General features: G+C 37.5%; 1 protein-coding gene across 21 annotated transcripts in view; it reads right to left on the bottom strand.

The window, feature by feature from the left end:
• The window catches only part of Syne1 (spectrin repeat containing nuclear envelope protein 1), a 473610-nt gene that overhangs the window by 52886 nt on the left and 402218 nt on the right, over positions 1-18506 (bottom strand). For 19 of the 21 annotated variants that reach the window (XM_087193553.1, XM_087193567.1, XM_087193559.1 and 16 more), the window contains 4 exons: positions 18039-18164; positions 15420-15575; positions 7186-7344; positions 4990-5156 (listed from right to left, as the gene is read on the bottom strand). In XM_087193553.1, coding sequence (XP_087049679.1) covers positions 4990-5156; positions 7186-7344; positions 15420-15575; positions 18039-18164 — 608 coding nt within the window. Of the gene's footprint in view, positions 1-1600; positions 1782-4989; positions 5157-7185; positions 7345-15419; positions 15576-18038; positions 18165-18506 lie in introns of those variants that run through there. The other 2 variants (XM_087193569.1, XM_087193570.1) reach the window with 1 other exon arrangement.

Genomic DNA, 18506 nt, shown 5'->3' with positions numbered 1-18506 from the left:
AAATCTGATCAAAAGATCCAAAACACAAAGGGATATGAATAAACACTGTTCCATTGGACTGTCTATACCAGAAAAATAAATGACAGGATTTATAATGCTGAATAATATTGCATGAGTTCCAAGTCAGAGTGGTTAGTGTACAATATGTCAAGGGCATTGTGACATGGAAATGCTTGTTCATATAGTCCATTAGGGACAAGTTTCTTTCTCAACCTAAGGTATAAATTTAGTAAAGGCAGTGGGGGTGGACATTTAAGTAGTTTGCCTTTATCATTTTTTAAAAAGTGTAATTTACTACAAATAGCAAGCTACCTTGTTTGTTGGGGGAACAAATGTGAGTTGGGAGGAAGTAGTTAGTAAAGCCCCCATATACTTGTAAGTTTAATAAACTTGATATTTGTAAAACAGGGATCATAGGATAAATGCTTCCTTTTCTCCATTATTTCTTTGGCCAAAGGAAATCCTTGGCCAAAGTGTCACAATATTTTAATTATCTATCATTGTAAGAAGTTTGAGCAGCAGTGCATCTGGTAGCATCCAGGATTATAATTCAAAATAGATGCTTCCAGGTGTCACATGTCTGGGTGAGCTCAGCAAGCCTAGTAAATTTTTAAGTCCTTGCAGTTTATGGTTTTCCATTCATAGTCCAGTGTGTATCTCAGGGACTTCACCTTTGTTAGGAGGGATTCTGTTGAGTCCAATTGCCAGCAAATCAACACTGTTACATGAATGAATATATATGTATATATGTATTATATATACATACTTATATAAATAATATTTTATGCTTATATCACTACTTCCCTTCAAATTAATTTAGTATATCTATAACCCCAAATAAAACAAAACCTAAATTCTAAATATAGCAGAACCAAGAATGTCATTTGTAAATCATATTCATTTTTTAGGAATTTATTTCCAGGATAAAATGATGAAAGAAAAATATTTTCAAAAATTAAAAGAAAATTTTTTTATCATATTGTTATTCTAACAGGAAAGAAACCCCAAGAACTAAATATTTGCATAATGTACTAGTTACTATTTGAGATACAAATTTATACATTTTACCTGTTTATTTTATAAAATTTATATTAGTGAGTGGTCAAAATTAATTGACACAAACAAAAGCAATCATTACACAAAATGCTACCAGCCCTTAAAATCTGATTACTTATTAAAGAGAAAGTTTTCAGCTACAGAACTGTAAACTGGCTAAGGCTGAATTTCAGTTTGATCAGAAGCCCGTCCCTTAAATAGCAGGCGATGGCCTCACTGATCTTTTTCTGAATCTCCTTCCTGGGTCTCGGCCTCTCTCCATAGCCATCCCCTTGCATGACGCATACAGTCCAGAGACAACTGAAATACCAAGTCATAACAAAGGCCATTAGCCTTTCCATCCAGCTGCACATGCCCAGTAGATGAACAAGAAAACAAACCAACAAACAACTCTTTGGAGTCCATGGCCGACAATCTCCTAACACCAATCAGCTTCACTGAATGATGCAAAGACAATTCTGGATTAAAGCTTCCGGCATCTACACTATAACCCCACGTAACCTGAAAGCTATGCACCATGGAAGAAACTCAAGGAGATGCCTGCCTCGTGACATCGCAGTTGCAGTCTGGGAGGTCTGCATCCACACTGGCGTCCTCTGCCATCCTCAGGGCACGCAAGTCCTCCACCACCACCATGAAGCTTCCACTTGCAGAAGTTGGGGTCTGCAGAGTAGAAGACTAAACCCTGAGTGGGGATGAAAGTTTCCCTTCTCTGTGTAGAGAAGTTTGGAAATGCTCACACCAGACAAATGGTGGTAGTCTCTGCCTGATAACATGACACTGAGCGGTGACAAGTGGTCATGTTTCTAAATAAAACCTACATTCACTAGCATGTGCCAGGCTTGATCTTCTGGAATGTAGGCCACGAGGGTAAGAAGGGGAACAAGCTCAGTGTAATCTGCAGGGAAGAGGCGGCTACAGGTCTAAAGAAAGGATATCAAAAATAATGTCAGCTGCAGAGGCTCCACCCTTCTGGAAGGACAGGCAGCTTTCCTTGTGGGCTGTTTGTGACACTGGAAAGCCTACTTGAAAAAGACAAACCACTCCTGTGCAAACTAACCAGACAAACCTCCACAAGAACAGCAAATTGTAGTAGCAAAATGGAGCCACTTCTCCTTTTCTTCAATTCAATCAGCCTGGCCGTGGTGTAAGTAGGACTGTCACAAGTTGTTTGGGAAGGGGGGAGGGAAAAGATAGGCTGTGGGAAAGGACTTAGTCTGTACCTTTAGACAGACTATTTCAACATGAACAATAATCAAGAAATATTAGTCTCCCCTTTATATATTCAAAACCTTCTTCTTGTTAAAAATAATGATGTAAGTAATCCTAGTGTATGGGAGGCTGAGGCAGGAAGACCATGAGTTCAAGGACTGCCCGGGCTATGTCACGAGACCTCTGTCTCAAAAAAAGAAAAAAGAAGCAAAGAGAGAAGAGAAGAGGAAATAAAGAAAAAAATAAGAAAGCAAAAAAGAAAGAAAGAAAGAAAGAAAGAAAGAGAAAGAGAGAAAGAAAGAAGGAAAGGAGGAAAGAAAGAAAGGGCAAAGAAAAAATCTAAGTGACAAATATAGCATGCTTATTTTAAGATAATTTTTAAGTCTATTCATTTGCTTGGTGAGTTTCAGTTAATTTTTTGTATGTGTGAATTTTAAGAGTTTCCAAATTTTCTCACTAAGCATATAAGAAATATAAAAAATAAGCAAAGACATACACCAAGTTATGTTCTGCTTCAATGAATCAGTGTGGCCAAAAGTTGAAAGAAGGGAGGGTCCCGGATGAGACCGAACCACTGAATGTAGTATTTCAGCTGGCAGTTCATAGTTGTAGACAGGTGTGGGAGAGTTTGTGCAGCTTCTGTTTAAGTAAACAAGGAAAGGGAAAGCAAATGTGGTGGCAAGTGTCTCGGGAGAAGCCAAAAGAGGTGTTAAATACCAAGGCAAATTAATGATCAATATGTTATCTGATCTGAAGGAGGTAATCCTGAAGGATTGTATGGACATGTAAGTCACTTCGTGGATCAGAATCTGCCAAAAAATCCAGAGGGTATTTACTAAGTGGGAGGTTTTGCTAGAAAAAGATATTTATAGCATAAGAGGCTTCAATTTCTCCCTCTGAAATTCGAATTTTTTTTATCATTTTAGGGACTGAGATGTGAAGCTGAACACAGCTTTGGGATTCTAAACCTTCGCCATATCTGAACTGTTGAATAATTTCAGCTGAGAGGCACGTTTTCATCTCTTTATGTACCAGAGTGCTGAGCTCCCTGGTTTATTCAATTGCTTTGCCAGTCTGTATTCCCACATGGCTCCTTGGGGAAAGGGCCTCTGTCACTACATTCTCAGAGCCCAGCAGTTGCTGCTGGGTTGTGAGTCCTTTACAGAAGGACAGGGAAATTAGATTGTTCAAATCATTCACAGAGCCTAACTTTCGTTGAACTGCATTCTCTCTAACCAGGAAAAGGAAGCCACAGATTTGCCAGGCAGGAGAACACGGTTTTCCACACCATAGGTATCAGAGTCATAAACCACAAGCTCTGCCACGGACCATGTGTGTGACCATGAACAAGCTTAAGCCTCCACCTCTACACTGGCGAAATGGGTGCAGTGATAATGCCCACTTCAGAGGGCACTATGGATGTGTGAGAGGATGTATGTGAAGCCTGCAGCGTGGCCCTTGGCACAAAGGAAAGATGCAAGAAAGGCTGGTACAATATTGTTGCTAAACCTTTTAAAAACTGAGAAACATTCATCCCACTTTTGTTTCTTTGTCATTAAAAGAAATTATATCATCTTGAGTTAGGCACTCTTTGATGACTTCCTTGTAGAAGAAAATAGTGTTTTCAAATTTGGCATAAAAAATTGCAGTGCCATATGTATAAAGGGCACTATTTTATGTGTGCAGCATGGCTAAAGAAAGCAATCCAGATTTAGAAAGCATATTGTGGGATGGCCCCCAAATGGCTGCAAATCAGGAGCACTGGAAACATTCCAACTCTCTTAACTGCCATGATGATGAATATCTACATGAATAGTAGAGAATTCATTCATTCCTAGAAATATTTATTGACCCCATATTGTATTTAGTAATTGTTTTCCAGTGCTGGAGATTGAACCTGGGGCCTTGAACATGCTAGATAAGCAGCCTACTACTGAGTCACACTGCCAGCCCAGGCACTTGTGCCTGGGTAACAGCGAATAGCATGGATGAGGCCACCCAATCTCATGGAACCTACATTCCAACATGAAGCAAAGTTCACCTACAAGCAAGCATCTACTTAGTCATTCCCTCCATTAATACAGCAAATAAAAGTGCATCATTCCATCCTACTAGAATCTGTATTGCTCATAGAACCTCATATAGTTTTTATCTTGACTGTCATCCCTTTTATTCACACTGCCTTCTGCAATGGAGACTGACTGTAATCTGCCTGTCAGATAAGATGCAATTCTATAGTTACTATTAAGGCAAAGCACAAAATCATAATAATGAAGCTGCCATTTTTTATAACTAAGTAGAGTGGCAATTATTAGCTTTACTCTCACACCTGCTAACCAAAAGTATAACAGGATGTGATGCCACTTTTTTTTTTTCATTTACTGCTTGCTATGGCAGACAAGCATTTTCTCCTTCTTCCCCATGGGGGTTCCACGTCCATGAAGCCCTGAAAGAAAGAGCTTCCTCTTGAGAACAGGTATTGTTTGGATATGACCCTCTCTTGGCAACATGCAAGCACCACTAGATTTACAAACGAGGAAGAATTTTAAAGTTAATGAAAGTGCCCTGTATGAGAACAGCATGAACATTCTTCAAAATGGTGGTATAACATAGGAAGGAAGGGAGCAATTGGTTGCATTACTTTTAGCTAAAATCAAAGGGGGCTGAAAAGGGTTTAAAGTTCTGCGTGCAAGTGTCCTATTGAGCAGGGTTTCTTTTCACCTGGCTGCGATGAGATCCAGGAGATGCTGCCAGCGGTCGTTGACCTTTCCCAGCTTGTACTCAATCTCAGATGCTTTACTTTCATGGCTGGCTTTGGCAAGTCGTTCTCCCATTTGCTGGAGCTGTATTTTGTTCTCTTGGGCAACAGTAATTTCCTCTTGGTAATCCTGAATAATAAATAGCAATCACAGAGGTCAGAAAGCATATTCTTAATGCATTCATTCAACTTCTCTAGAAATATGGTAATTATAGTTTTCTATTAGGTGGAAGTAGTTTGGGCATAAGAAACAGCATGTGAACATCAGTCTATGTGCAGAAGAATTAGCAGTATGTATCTATTATTTTCAGTATGTATGCATTTCTTCTGGATTAAATTTTTAAAAATTGACTGATTGATTGATTGTGATTCTGGGGATTGAACCCATGACCTTTGCACTGAGCTCCATTCCCAGCCTCCCCTCTCAACGTTTAATTTTGAGAGTCTTTTAAAGTTACTAACTTGCCCAGGCTGGGGTCAAACTTCAGTCCTCCCATCTCACCCTCCCAGAGTGATGGGAGTACAGGTGTGCACCACCACACCAAGCGTGGATTAATTTTTTATATAGATATTCTTGAAGGGACGAGGAGGTGCCTTCTATGTACTTAACATGGGCATTAAAAATAATACAAATGCATGGATACAAAAGACAAAACTTGAAGGATTTAATAGTGGGAAATTATACTTTATTGCTCATCACTAACATGATGATATATTTAGAATCAATCCTCATAGAAATAGTTGACAAAAGGCTTATGATATAACCACGTCTATTTCTTTTCAGAATTAATAAAACCACAATTAATCCATTTAATAGAAATGAACTGAATCCTGAGTTCTTTTTAATTTTTTATTACTACATGTTTGCAATACATAATGTCTACATTCTTTGTGAGGATTTGGTACATAACACATCTGAATTCCTTTTTTCATCGCCTTTTCTTCCCCTCCTTCGTCTTTTGATCCCCTCCCCATTTGAGAATCTCCCTATTTCCTATCACGTATCTTTTATTTTGCTTTTTTTAAATAATTTAAGTTTCTCATATAAGAGAAACTATGCAATATGTAAGCTTGTGTGTCTGATTTATTACACTTAACATTATGGTCTCAAGTTGCATCCATTTTCCTACAAATAAGTTTATCTTTATGGTAGAGTAGCACTCCACTGTGTATACATACCACATTTTCTTTATCCATTCATCTGTTGATGGACCTATGGGCTGCTTCTATGATTTAGCTAATATGAACTGTGCCACTGTAAACATGGGTATGCATGTGTCAGTGTTATATGATGTTTTTAACTCTGTTGGAAAGATACCTAGAAGGGGAATAGCTTTGACCCAGATATCCCCTTTCTAGAAGTTCTGAGTTCTTATAAGAAGTTGGGCACTGCTGTAGGTATAGGGAGCTGGCAATGAACAAAAGAAAGTCCAGGCTCCAAGGAGAGTTTGCTGCCCCATGGGCTTCCCTTCTACGTAGATGACAAGGAACTAAATATGAAACGCACATGGTACATCAGATAGTGGTATGTACTAACCAGAAACAAGCTGAAATAATACCAAAATGATTATTTGCTCCAAAATAGCACAGAAACTTTACCAAAAGTATCTAAACATTTCAAAGGGTTACTCAATTTGACCAGTCCTATATAGACATGAAAAATATCTGAATCCAAATGAATATATAAACTTTTAAATACATATTTAACTCAAAAATAACAAGAAGTCAAAATTCTCAGAAAAGTCTTCATTACTACTGATGGACTGTGGACCGCGTTTTAAACTGAAAATTTCAGTTTAATTTACCCCAAGAATATTTTCCTTTTAGCTCCTCTCTAGTGATGTTTTTTGTCTCTTTAAAAACCAAAACAGAAAAATAAAATAAGAGAAAACTAATGCCCATAAATGATTCCTGTTGCAAAGATAGCAGATAATCTATTTCATCACAAATTTAAAGTATTCTATATATTTTGTATATAAAGTAGGCCTTCTTATGTGAGTCTATTTCATATTAGAGAGAGGAAAATATAGTGTTATAAAAATAAAATAAACAATAAAAATAATAATAAATAAATAATAAAAATATAGTGTTCCCTTGACAAGAAAGTAATTGTAAAGCCACCTTCTGCACCTGTTGAAAAGGCAGCCAGGCACACCCACCTTCTTGAGCTTCTCTATCATTTCCTCAATGAGAATGTCTCCATTCTGAGAAACTTTGCTTTCCATCTGAGTCAACCACTCACAGAGCTCCTTGTTCTTCTCACTGAAGACTGCCCATTCATTCAGTCTTTCGCCTACTTGCTGCTGCCTTAAGGAGACCTGGAAGGTTTAAAGTGGGAGAATATGCAAAAGGATAATGAGAGAGAACCTTACACTCCCAGTATAATAGCTCTGACCATTGCTGGGTGGACTCAAATGAGCAAGGGCTGTGCAGCCCGTTAGGCCACTGCTGCTTGAAATACAGAACTTGCTATCAATTGCAAGTGGGAGATGTTGAACCCTTGTTTATTTTCTGAAGATCCACATACACATCTGTTTGTTGAAGGTTCTGAAAAACCCAACTCCACAAAACAATTGGTTCAGCTTAGATCTGATACATGATTGGTGATATACTGGGACTAAAACAGAGGGAAGAAACTGAGAAGACTAGGAAAAGAATGAGGAACAGAAAGAGAGAAAAAAGGAGAAAGAAGGAAAGAAAAAAGAAGAAATGGAAAAATAAAATAAAAACATAAATAGGGAAGAGGGAGGAAAGAAGGGAGAATTAATTAAGCCTCAGGTATCTAGAGCAGCAGGAGAGCAGCCTGAAGTGGATGCTCCCATTCCTGATTCAGTCTCTCCAGATGAGCTTACTTTGGAAAAGTTCCTTTATTTTGCTACTCTTCATTTAAAAAAATTTATTTAATTTTGTTTCTTTTCCTTCTTTTTTGGCATAGCTTTATTGACACAGAATTCCCATACCAGACAGTTCTGCTTAAAGCATGCATATCAGTGGTTTTTAGAAAATTAACCAAGGTGCACAACCATCACCAGCATCAATTTCAGAACATTTTTACACCCTCCCTACCCCAGAAAATAACCTTGTAGCCTTCACCAGTCACTCTTTTTTTTTTTTTGTATTAAACTCTTTTATTGGTACATTGTAGGTATACAACACAATTACATTTCTCATTGGGAACTGTACCTTTACATAATGCATCTTGGTTCTTATTTTTTCCCCATTCCTAGCCCTCCCTTCACCCCCTCCACCCTTCCCTATTTACAAAGACTTTATTTCCATTTTTTCCATTTCTCAGCATTTTTTCCTTTCCCTTCTTTCCTTTCCCCTGCCCCTCCCACTACCCCTACCCCTTTGGACCTTTTCTTCTTGTTTTACATTATCGATTATTCGTTCTAATCATTGGTACATTTTAGGTATACAATATAATGACATTGATCATTGGAAATTTGCACCTTTACATAGTCTCTCTTGGTTCTTATTTTTCACCCTTGCCCAGCCCTCCCTTCAGCCCCTCCAGTCCTCCCTATTTACAAAGATTTTGTTCCTATTTTTCCATTTTCTCATATTAATCCCATTCCCTTCTATCCTTTCCCCTAGCCCTCCCACTTCCTTCCCCTTTGCCCCTTTTCTTCCTATTTCACATGACCTATTATACATTTAGTCCTTATTTACACTTTCAGTTTCTCACACTAGAGAAACTATTCGGTATTGACACTCTGTGTCCTATTTATTTCACTTAAGAGTATTGCCTCAATGTGCATCCACTGAGCTATAAATGTCTCTAATTTCTCATTTTTTATGGCTGAGCAGTACTCCATTTTATTAAAAAATCACATTTTCTTTATCCAGTCTCCAGTTGATGGGTATTTGGGCTGTTTCCAAGTTTTAGCTATTACAAATTGTGCTGCTATGAACATGGGTGCACATATATCACTGTGGTATGATTCTTTTAATTCTTTGGGGAAGATCCCCAGCAGTGGAATAGCGGGGTCAAATGGGACTTCCAGTCCTAGATCTTTAAGGTATGTCCATACTGATTTCCACAGTGGTTGCACCAGTCTACACTCCCACTAGCAGTGGAGCAGGGTTCCTCTTTCCCCACAGCCCCGCCAGCATTTGTTATTGGTTGACTTCATGACAGCAGCCATTCATTCTGGAGTGAAGTGGAATCTCAGCATTGTTTTCATTTGCATCTCTCGAATGATCAGTGATGTGGAACATTTTTTCATGTATTTATTTGCTATTTCTACTTTGTGTGAGAAATGTTTGTTCATTTCAGATACCCATTTTTGGATTGGGTCTTTAAATTTGGGAGGTCTGATCTTTTTAAGTTCTTTATAGATTTGAGATAGTAGACCTTTGTCTGAGGAAGAGTAGGTAAAGATTTTTTCCCATGTTGTGGGTTGTCTCTTTACACTGCTGGTGGTTTCTCTTGCTGTGCAGAAGCTTTTTAATAAGAAAAGATCCCATTTGTTGAACCAGTCACTCTTTTGTCTCCCTTTCTATCCCCTAGACCTTGCCTCTATGCATTTGCATATTCTGGATGTTTCATGCAAGTGGAATCAGATGGCATGCGGCCTTTTGTGATTGGCTTCCTTTACTTAGCATATTTTAAAGGTTCATCCATGCTAAAGCATGTATCAGTAGTTTACTTCTTTATACTGCTGAATACATTCCACTGTATGGTTATGGAGTGTTTTATTTATCCATTCATCTGATCATGGACATTTGGGTTCTTATAATTTTTTGTCTATTATGAATAATGCTGTTACAAACGTTCAGGCAGGAGTGTTTGTGTGGATATGTTTTCATTTCTCTTAAGGTACATACCTAGGAATATAGCTGCTGGGTCATATGGTAACATCATAGATGTTTCCCAAAGTAGCTGCACCATTTTACATTCTCACCAGCAGTACAGTTCAATTTTTCTACGCCCTTATCTACACTTGCTATTACCTGTCTTTGTGATTACAGCCATGCTAGTGGGAGTGCAGTGCTATCTCACCGTGGTTTTGATTTGCACTTTCCTAACAACTCATGATGTTGAAAATCTTCTCATATATTTCTTGAACATTTGTATGAGATGTGATCAAAATATATGGTAAATGTTTAAATTAAAAACATTATTACACTAAAAGACACATTTTCATTAATTCCCCTCAAAATACTCCTCACTTCAAACACATTTAACCTATCATTTTTGTCACTTTCTGAAGTAGCTCTGTAAGTTCTCTTTCATGTCTTCACTCAGTGTAATCAGGAGTATGGCAAATGGAACTGTTGAGTGCCAGTCAATAGAAAAGCAGGCTTGGAAGAAAATTATGGTGTGTCCTCACCCACCTATACGCTTGATCTGGCACCATACAACTTTTATCTCTTCCACAAGATCAAAATGACCAAGAAAGGTAAATGTTTTGCATCAATTCAGGGCATCAAGGCAGTCATAAGAGCACAACTAAAGATAGGAAAGAGGGGTTCAAGAACTGCTTCAGAAAGTGGCAAGAATGACAGAATAGGTTATTTGAAGTAAGGGGGGATTTTCTGAGGGTGATTAATGGCAACATGACTTTTACTAGAGTAAGTTTTTAAAAATTTAAACATTCATTGTATTTTTTATCATACCTTGTATATCTTCTTTGTAGAATCTATCAAGTTAATTCCTTTCCCTCTTTTTAAAAATTGAGTTATTTCTTTATTACTGAGTTTGAAGCATTGCTTCATACAGCATAGACAGTGGGCTTGCTTCTTTATATCTAGGTCTAGAGAATCCTTTCTAAAATTCTGACTTCATAATACTCTTGTTTCTGTAGTGGTGGTGGAGTTTACAAGTAATATTTCCAGTGGAGTAAACTACACATTAGCAAACAAAATACGATGAGTGAAAAGAAGGTTTGAAGATGATCTTCCACACAGACCTATTAATGCTACATTTCACTGTTTGTTCCACAGCATTAAACACATACTTCTAGATTTACTGTCTCTTTTCAGCATTCATTAATGAAAAATTTCAAACAAATAAAAATTTAAAAACTGTATGCTAAACAAGGCCATATGCCCTAAACTCTAAAATTATTAATATTTTGCCACATTTTACTTTAAAACATATATTTCTTAATCTATCAACTCATTTACTTTTGGTGTACTTTAAATGAATCTTCTTTTTTAGATGAAAATGAAAATATTTCAAAGGTGCTATATACTTTTTGGCTATCAATTTTGCTTAGGGTTGGCTCTGTTAATAATTAGGCAGATAATATTTACAGTATCATACAATCCCAAATGTTCGTGATTCTGTATCTGAGAAAACAGTTGGGAATTATCCATGATCCTGGTTATCTTTCCCATGACCAGTCTTAGAAATTTGAGCTGTCCTTATAGTGAGCCCCATAATCTACCATAGTTTGTGAAATTTTACCATTAAAAATGTATTCCTTTGAGATAATTATAATCCATTAAAATAAAAAATTCACTGGATTAGGTGTCACTGATGAGTCCATTAAGTATTTTCCTATTAATGTAATTCAGGTTACCATAAATTTTTCTTTGAGGCAAAATAATACAGAACAGTCAAAGGGCATTAAACTCACCTCGGGTAGGGACTGACTGGAATAGAGAAAGTTCAGGAAACACAGGTTAAAAAGCTTGTAAACACATTTCACCTACTGTAAGCTCTCCCCAGGATGGTGCTGCAGAGCAGGATGATTTACACCCCTTGCCTCTGTGACTTAGAGTAGAGTGACTCTAATCTGCTGGAATGCTAAGAAACTTTCTGGTGGATATGACTTTTTGGTTTTAATCACATAGCACCAGCATCAGGACTCTGGCTGTAGCTAAAATTCTAGTTCAATGGGTATTATAAGAGGAAACTGTATTTTCACACTGGCAATTGTTTTCTAAGAACAGGTTAGAAACACCTGCCCTTAACACTTAGCAGGAATTTGTCTGGCTCTGAGCAGTTTCCCCCAAATGTTGGCCGGAATCCAAGAATCAGTGCTAGGGCTACTCTCACCAGTGTTTGCAAGGAGGAGGACAATACAAGACATTGTCTATTACTCTGAGAGGTAGACATTATTATCCCTGCTCCAGACCCAAGGAGAGAGACAAATGTGAGGCATCTGTTTATAGCCAGTAAAAGACAGGTTCAGCAAAGCTCAAGTCTTTGATACAGGTTGCAATATAATGTTATGATCAAATATCATGATGCAGGGCCAGGGATTTAGCTCAGTGGCACCGTGCCTGCCTTGCAAATAAAAGGTCCTGAGTTCGATCCCCGGTGCTGGGAAAAAAAAAATGTCATGATTTAGTTGAGGTTCAAGCCAGTCTCTGTCTCTTAGTGATGACAGGACCAAGGTGAGGTTAATCATCTAATCTAAGCTCTAATCTCCTTGCTTGCAAATTAATCTCACATTCTTACCCAATGTTCCATCATGATTAGTGAACAATGTTCTTCTATGTGCCAGGCCTTGTCCTACTACTAGAGTACACCAGGCTGATAGCATGATACAAATAAGAAAAGCACTGAAGAAAGAGGCTGGTCCACACTGAAGATACGACTGCACTGCTGCCGTTTGTTTGTATTACTATTATGCATCATTTTTTCCTCCTTGGCACTCATGAATTCTGTATCTCCAGGAAGCGACTCGAAAATATATTTCTAGTCCTTATCACTCACCATGAAAGTTCTGCTTTTATTTGTTTACTGTCTAGATATATCTGAAAGGAGAAATAGGTAGGCTACAGGCTCTGGATGCAAACCTAGCCAACAAGCTCTTCAAAAAAAAATTCATAAGGACGATGTATTGTTTGTTTTTATTTATAAATCTACTATTTAGGCCGCACACATATATCTCTTTCTTTCAAGTCAGTCAAAACCCTCAAAATTACTTATCAGGCTCAGCACATATTTACATTTTCTTAAGGGCACAAATCTGCTGCACAGCCTGCAAAGTCTGAGACAGCTGCACAGGAAGTACATCCTTTTATACTTCAAACATTTTTACCGTTACACTTTGAAAAACAACCCCAAACAACAAGCAATTACAGAGATATGTATTTATATTTTAAATAGAATTATACACAGTTTGATAAATCAAAACAAATAAAAGCAAGCATAACCCATTGTACTCAGGCACAGAAAGCCCTTTAGAGAGTTTACTTGAAAACAGGATCCTTTGACACATTTACTCTTCCCTTAAAAGTACTTACAGCCTGCCTGCCTCATTCTCACTGCGGTCCCAGCGACTCCTGACTACTTTAGGAGAAACAGAATGGACTACTTGCTCCTTAACAGGGATAACGCTGTGTTCAAGTAAAGTTTTTGACTTTTACAGTGAGCCAGGTTCATTTCCTGTTGTGGTTTCATACTCCACACAAGTCCACCGGAAACAACTCAAAAACAAGACACTTATCTACGTCCCTCCTTAAAAATTATATCCTGGTACCTCAGCAAACCCATGGCTAAACTCTCACTAGTTTAAATAATTTAATATACACTGAAATAGTATCAGAAGTAGTACCAGATGCTTTAGCTTCTTGCCTTAGGACACCTGAATTTTATGAAAGGTTCTAGAAACACTGTATATTGCATCAGCTTCTTCTTTATGTTTAGTCTATTCATAGGTGTGACGTATTAATTTCTTCACACTGTATTATATAATCAACAGCAACTTCCAAATTGTGTTTTCAGACTATTGCCTAGATATATCTAACCTACTCTACTAAGCAATTTTACAACATATGTTTAAGAATTAGTAATAATACTTTCATGACACTGTTATACAACAGTTCTCTTGATTAAAGAGTATTTAACAACTATAATCTTCTTAACTTCTAAAATGCTAAAAATATTTTTACTATTTTATCCTTAGAGGAACATAAATATAAAGTCATAAAACTGATGCCTTGGTTTAATTATTAACAACACAAAATAAGCACTTATTTGTTCTAGGCACTGGCCATACAAGGAAATGGTCTCTGTATCTGGAATCAGATCACAAACATTTACAAAAGAACAATGCCACGCCACATGACAGCACAGATGAAAAGGATTTCGGAATTCTCAGGACCAAGAAAATACTGGGAGCCTAGCATTTCAAAAGCAAGAGGTTGTGGGATGTGGAAGAAAATTGGTCAGGAAATCAGAAGGGAGGAGGTAGTCAGCCCAGACAGGAAAGGCAGCAGCCTCAAGGCCCTGAGTAAGGACAGCCCTGCAGATTTCTCAAGGAAACAAGAGCCGAGTTTTGACGTGCAATCTCTCTAAAGCCTTTGTAGGCACCAATTAGCTAGAGAAATGGATCTTGTCTAATTTCATTTCACCTAATATGCTGAAAATTATTAAGATAGCAAGTAGTGTTAAACTATTCTCGAAATTAAGCAAGCTGGATGAAAAGCTCACAAGGGTAAGGGAACAATGTTGTGATGATTTGCCATTATTTGTACCCACGAAGTATCTTCCACTTATATATCACAATAAAATCTTTCCTTTATAAAATTATAAAATTATTGATTATATGGTTCTGTTTTCATTTTATGTTGTGTATTCCTATTTGATACTACTCTTTGTCTAGGAACCCTTCTCACTGCCTTCCCACCAATATTTCCCTTTCAAGTTTGCCTTTGGAAATTTGTCTCCTGTGTGAAGAGACACAAAGAGAAAATAAACCCTATGAGATTCTCTTTGTACACTAAATTATCTGAAATCTGAAAGCGACAGTTGGCAGAGAACAAGAATTACACAAGTTGCAAGACTGGTCAAAACACTGCAAAAATTAATGGCAACTTGTTCAAATATTGTTCTAAGGATTTTGCTTTGCATAAGTCATTCCCCCAAAGGATAGGGTAGGTAATCTTCTTCAGCAACTTTAGAATACTCAAAGTCCAACATGGGATCTCCTCTAAGGTATTGTGTATACAGAAAGATACTTAACACATCAATAAAAAATGACTAACAACACTGTGTACTTGTGAATCATTGGGAAACAAGTACAGTAAATCCAGAGTAACAATAAATTTCCTATGTACAAAACCAGTTGGCTAAAACTTCAAATCAAATAATGTTTCTTCGCATGTTTATAGAAAACAGCACCAATATCTACCTAGCAAAAAGTCCCAACTGTGAGACACATCATTGTGTTTCCTCTTAAAAATATTATGCCAGCCAGTGAAAGAGAAACGAAGAGAATCCAGTGTGGATGCATCCAAAATACAACATTAAGATACAGGTGTCTTCATGTGAAATACTTTGGCAATAACCCTAGGTCTCTTCCTTTGGCCACAAAGGAAGTCTGAGTTATGGGGTGCGTCTAGCTGTGAGCCAAACCACTGGACACAAAGAGTCAGTCATGTCCCAGTTTTCCCTCCTGATGAGTATTTCCAGGCTCAGAACTTGTCTTACCTGGTGGCACAGTTCTTCCCATTGCCTCTGCAAAAGCTCTATGCGTTCGTTGAGGATGGAGATGTCGTTGGGACTGATGTAGGCGGCAAGGGAGCCCCTCAGCAATGTCAGCTCTGTCAGGTCATCTGTCCAGCTCCCGATTGCATTTTCTAATTCCTACATGCAAATTTTAAAAAATCCTGACTCTCCATGTCAACAGTTTCACAGGGGTTTTTGAAATCCCCTCTTAATACAATTCCCTTTCCATCCCACTCTATCTGAACACACAATTTGGTATCTGCTTTATTTGCTTCCCATCCCTAACACTCATTTATCATCTCAATGACCTCTTCGTGACGGTTTTTCTTAAAGTTTCATTGTTGCACTGATGTTCTTTACTTTAAAGATATCCTTTAAGCCTATCTTTCCTTCTTGTTTGGAGTTACTAATTACCTTTATGAAATATTTTAAAGAAAAATCTCCTAAATTTAACTTTCATTTTCAAATGCTGAGTTGCTACCTTTGGTGATATATGGTATAGTGTAATGATGGAAATTTAGTTCTATTACTATTAAATTTTAAATAATTGACTGAATATATTTTGTGCACAATCAGAGATTTAAGTTACTGAAAAAAAGATTTTGTACGGAGGATGATTTAAGAAAAAAACACTTGTAACAATATTTGAATGAGTCGACGTCAGTTTTTACAATGCTTTGACCAGTTTTGCAATTTGTGTAACTCTTGTTCTCTGCCAACTGTTGTTTTTAGATTCCAGCTAATTTAGTGCATGAATAGAGAATCTCACAGGGTTTATTCTGTCTCTTTTTGTCTCTTTACACAGGAGACAAATTTCCAAAGCAAAAGTAATTAAAGGCACTGTTTGTGGCTAACTTTTCAGGCAATTTAGGCAAACGAGGCTTTAGCCTGAATTTCCTAGGTAATTACTTTGTTTTGCTGATAAGGGTGGTTTGGAGAAGAGCGGCAGAGACCTAGATGGAAATGCCGTCTTTTAATCTAAACACTAAAAAGCAGGATAATTGTCAAGTATTCTGGGACATGAAAAATGAGGTCCCATGGTTACAGTATCTGGCTTAAAGACCAAACTATATAGGTGGATTAAATATGCAACATTTCTGTTTATAGTTTAGACATATTCAATTATTATACCAACACAGAGATTTTCTTATTATTATACTAAATTCTATCCCCCAGTTCAAAAGTCAGTTTTGATGTATGGATTCAAAAAGAAATAAAAACTCCATTACCAGAAACCAGCTGGGTCAGACTGTTCACTAGGTAAGTGGGTATGGCTAAAATGTAGACTTTAAATTCAGACAACACTGACAGTCACTAACTCCGAAAAGTTATTAAACTTCTAGAAGCTTCAGTTTTCTCATTTACAAAAGGAACATAACAGAAAGTCCTCGTGGGCTTGTGTGAGTGCCACCCACTGAATAATACTGGTATCGTTACTGGCACAAAGACAGAGGCTGATAAATGCCCCTTCCTGCTTATCAGAATTTTTGTCTAATTTTTTCTTCTAAATTTACAACTATAGGCTAAAATAAACTTTTTATCCTTCATGGCCTTTACATACTTCTTAATGTAATCCCTCAATATAAAAATTCACTCACCGTCCATGGTATGTTGTGTATCCTTATTTATTTTTCCTAACTCTCTTTTCAAGTTTCAAAGAATATCTTTGAATTTTAGTATTGAAGGAAAAATTCTTATAGCTATACTTTTTATGATTTCTAGACTTATGCTAACAATGCATTGCTTTTAAATACTTATAACTTCTTAGCCAAAGTGAAGCAGAGAACTTCTGGTTAAAAACCAAGAAATTTAAGTGTATGTATATATATGTATGTACAAAATTTTAACCAGAATTACCCTAGAGTAGTAACTTACAAATGATTAGGGACTACAAAGACATGTACAGTTTGAAAGAAACCATTTATAAAGGTACTTTTGACACAGTGGCATATTGCTCACCTGATTGCTGGTCAGGTCTCTACTTGGCTACACAGGTGTGAACACAATAAATCCTACAGCTACTAAATCAAGCTGACTTCCTGACTCAGAATGCAGGGAGTGGTCAGTGTTAGCACTGATTTGCTTCCAAGTATGCTTTGACATATTGATTATAATCTTTAGGTAGCTAGAGTCCTGAGTAATTTAAGGATTTGGTGACTCCATGTGTTAACTAAGATCAGCTATTTTTTCTGCCTTCTTTGCAGACAGAGCTGAAGAGCAGGTCATGTTCCTCTGAGGGCCACTATCTCCAGGCTGCTGATCCTTATGCTTCTTTGTAAATGAGACTCTTCTGATAGAATAACTCCCAGTGTGCATGCTTTTATTTCTCTTGACTCAGCTTTTAAATATCTTTTATGTTGTGTTTTAAACTTTCATTCGCTTCCTCTAGGTGACCCATCTGGGTGATCCATAAACTATAGTTTTATTCTGAAATGAATCAGCAAAGCAAGTTTCACCCAAAAGCTGTCTGCACTGATGTACTTCCCTAGGACCCTGCCACTACCAGTAGCCACAGGACCTTGCTGGGTTCCACGTTCACACCCATTGTCTCACCAGAAGCTCGTGGGCAGATGATGAGGACGCCTCCATCCTGTCCCTTACCTTGCACCGAATTTGCTCTCCATGGAGCTCCTCGTGGTGATCTGGTAGAGGCTGCAGAAGCTTCTTTTTGAAACCTTTTAGTTTCTCCAGAGAATCAGCTACTCCTTTCTCACATTTTTCCCAGTCCTATAATGGAAGAGAAAAAAAAAAATTGAATGGATTTCTCTTTTTTTCTTTCCTTCACTTTCTCTCTTGTTTTTCTGTCTTTCTCTCCCTTCCCTTCCCTTGTCTGCTTTCCTTCCTTCCTTCCTTCCTTCCTTCCTTCCTTCCTTCCTTCCTTCCTCCCCCCCCCTTCTCTCTTTCTTCTGGTTAAAATGGAAAAAACAAACACTTTTTAAAATGTGGGAATAAAATACTCTTTTTAATAGCCAGAGAAAGAATTAAAGTTACATTGGTGAACATTAAGGTATGTCCACACCCAGGCTAGCGTGGGCAGCATGCTTGGGACACAGGAAGAGGAGTTCAGAG

This window comes from Heterocephalus glaber, unplaced genomic scaffold (assembly GCF_053883595.1).
Source record: "Heterocephalus glaber isolate CG9 unplaced genomic scaffold, H.glaber_assembly_v1.0 deba00001593, whole genome shotgun sequence".
Taxonomy (NCBI): Eukaryota; Metazoa; Chordata; class Mammalia; order Rodentia; family Bathyergidae; genus Heterocephalus; species Heterocephalus glaber.
Note: the sequence above shows the minus strand (reverse complement) of the source record. Positions and strands in the feature narration are given on the sequence as shown.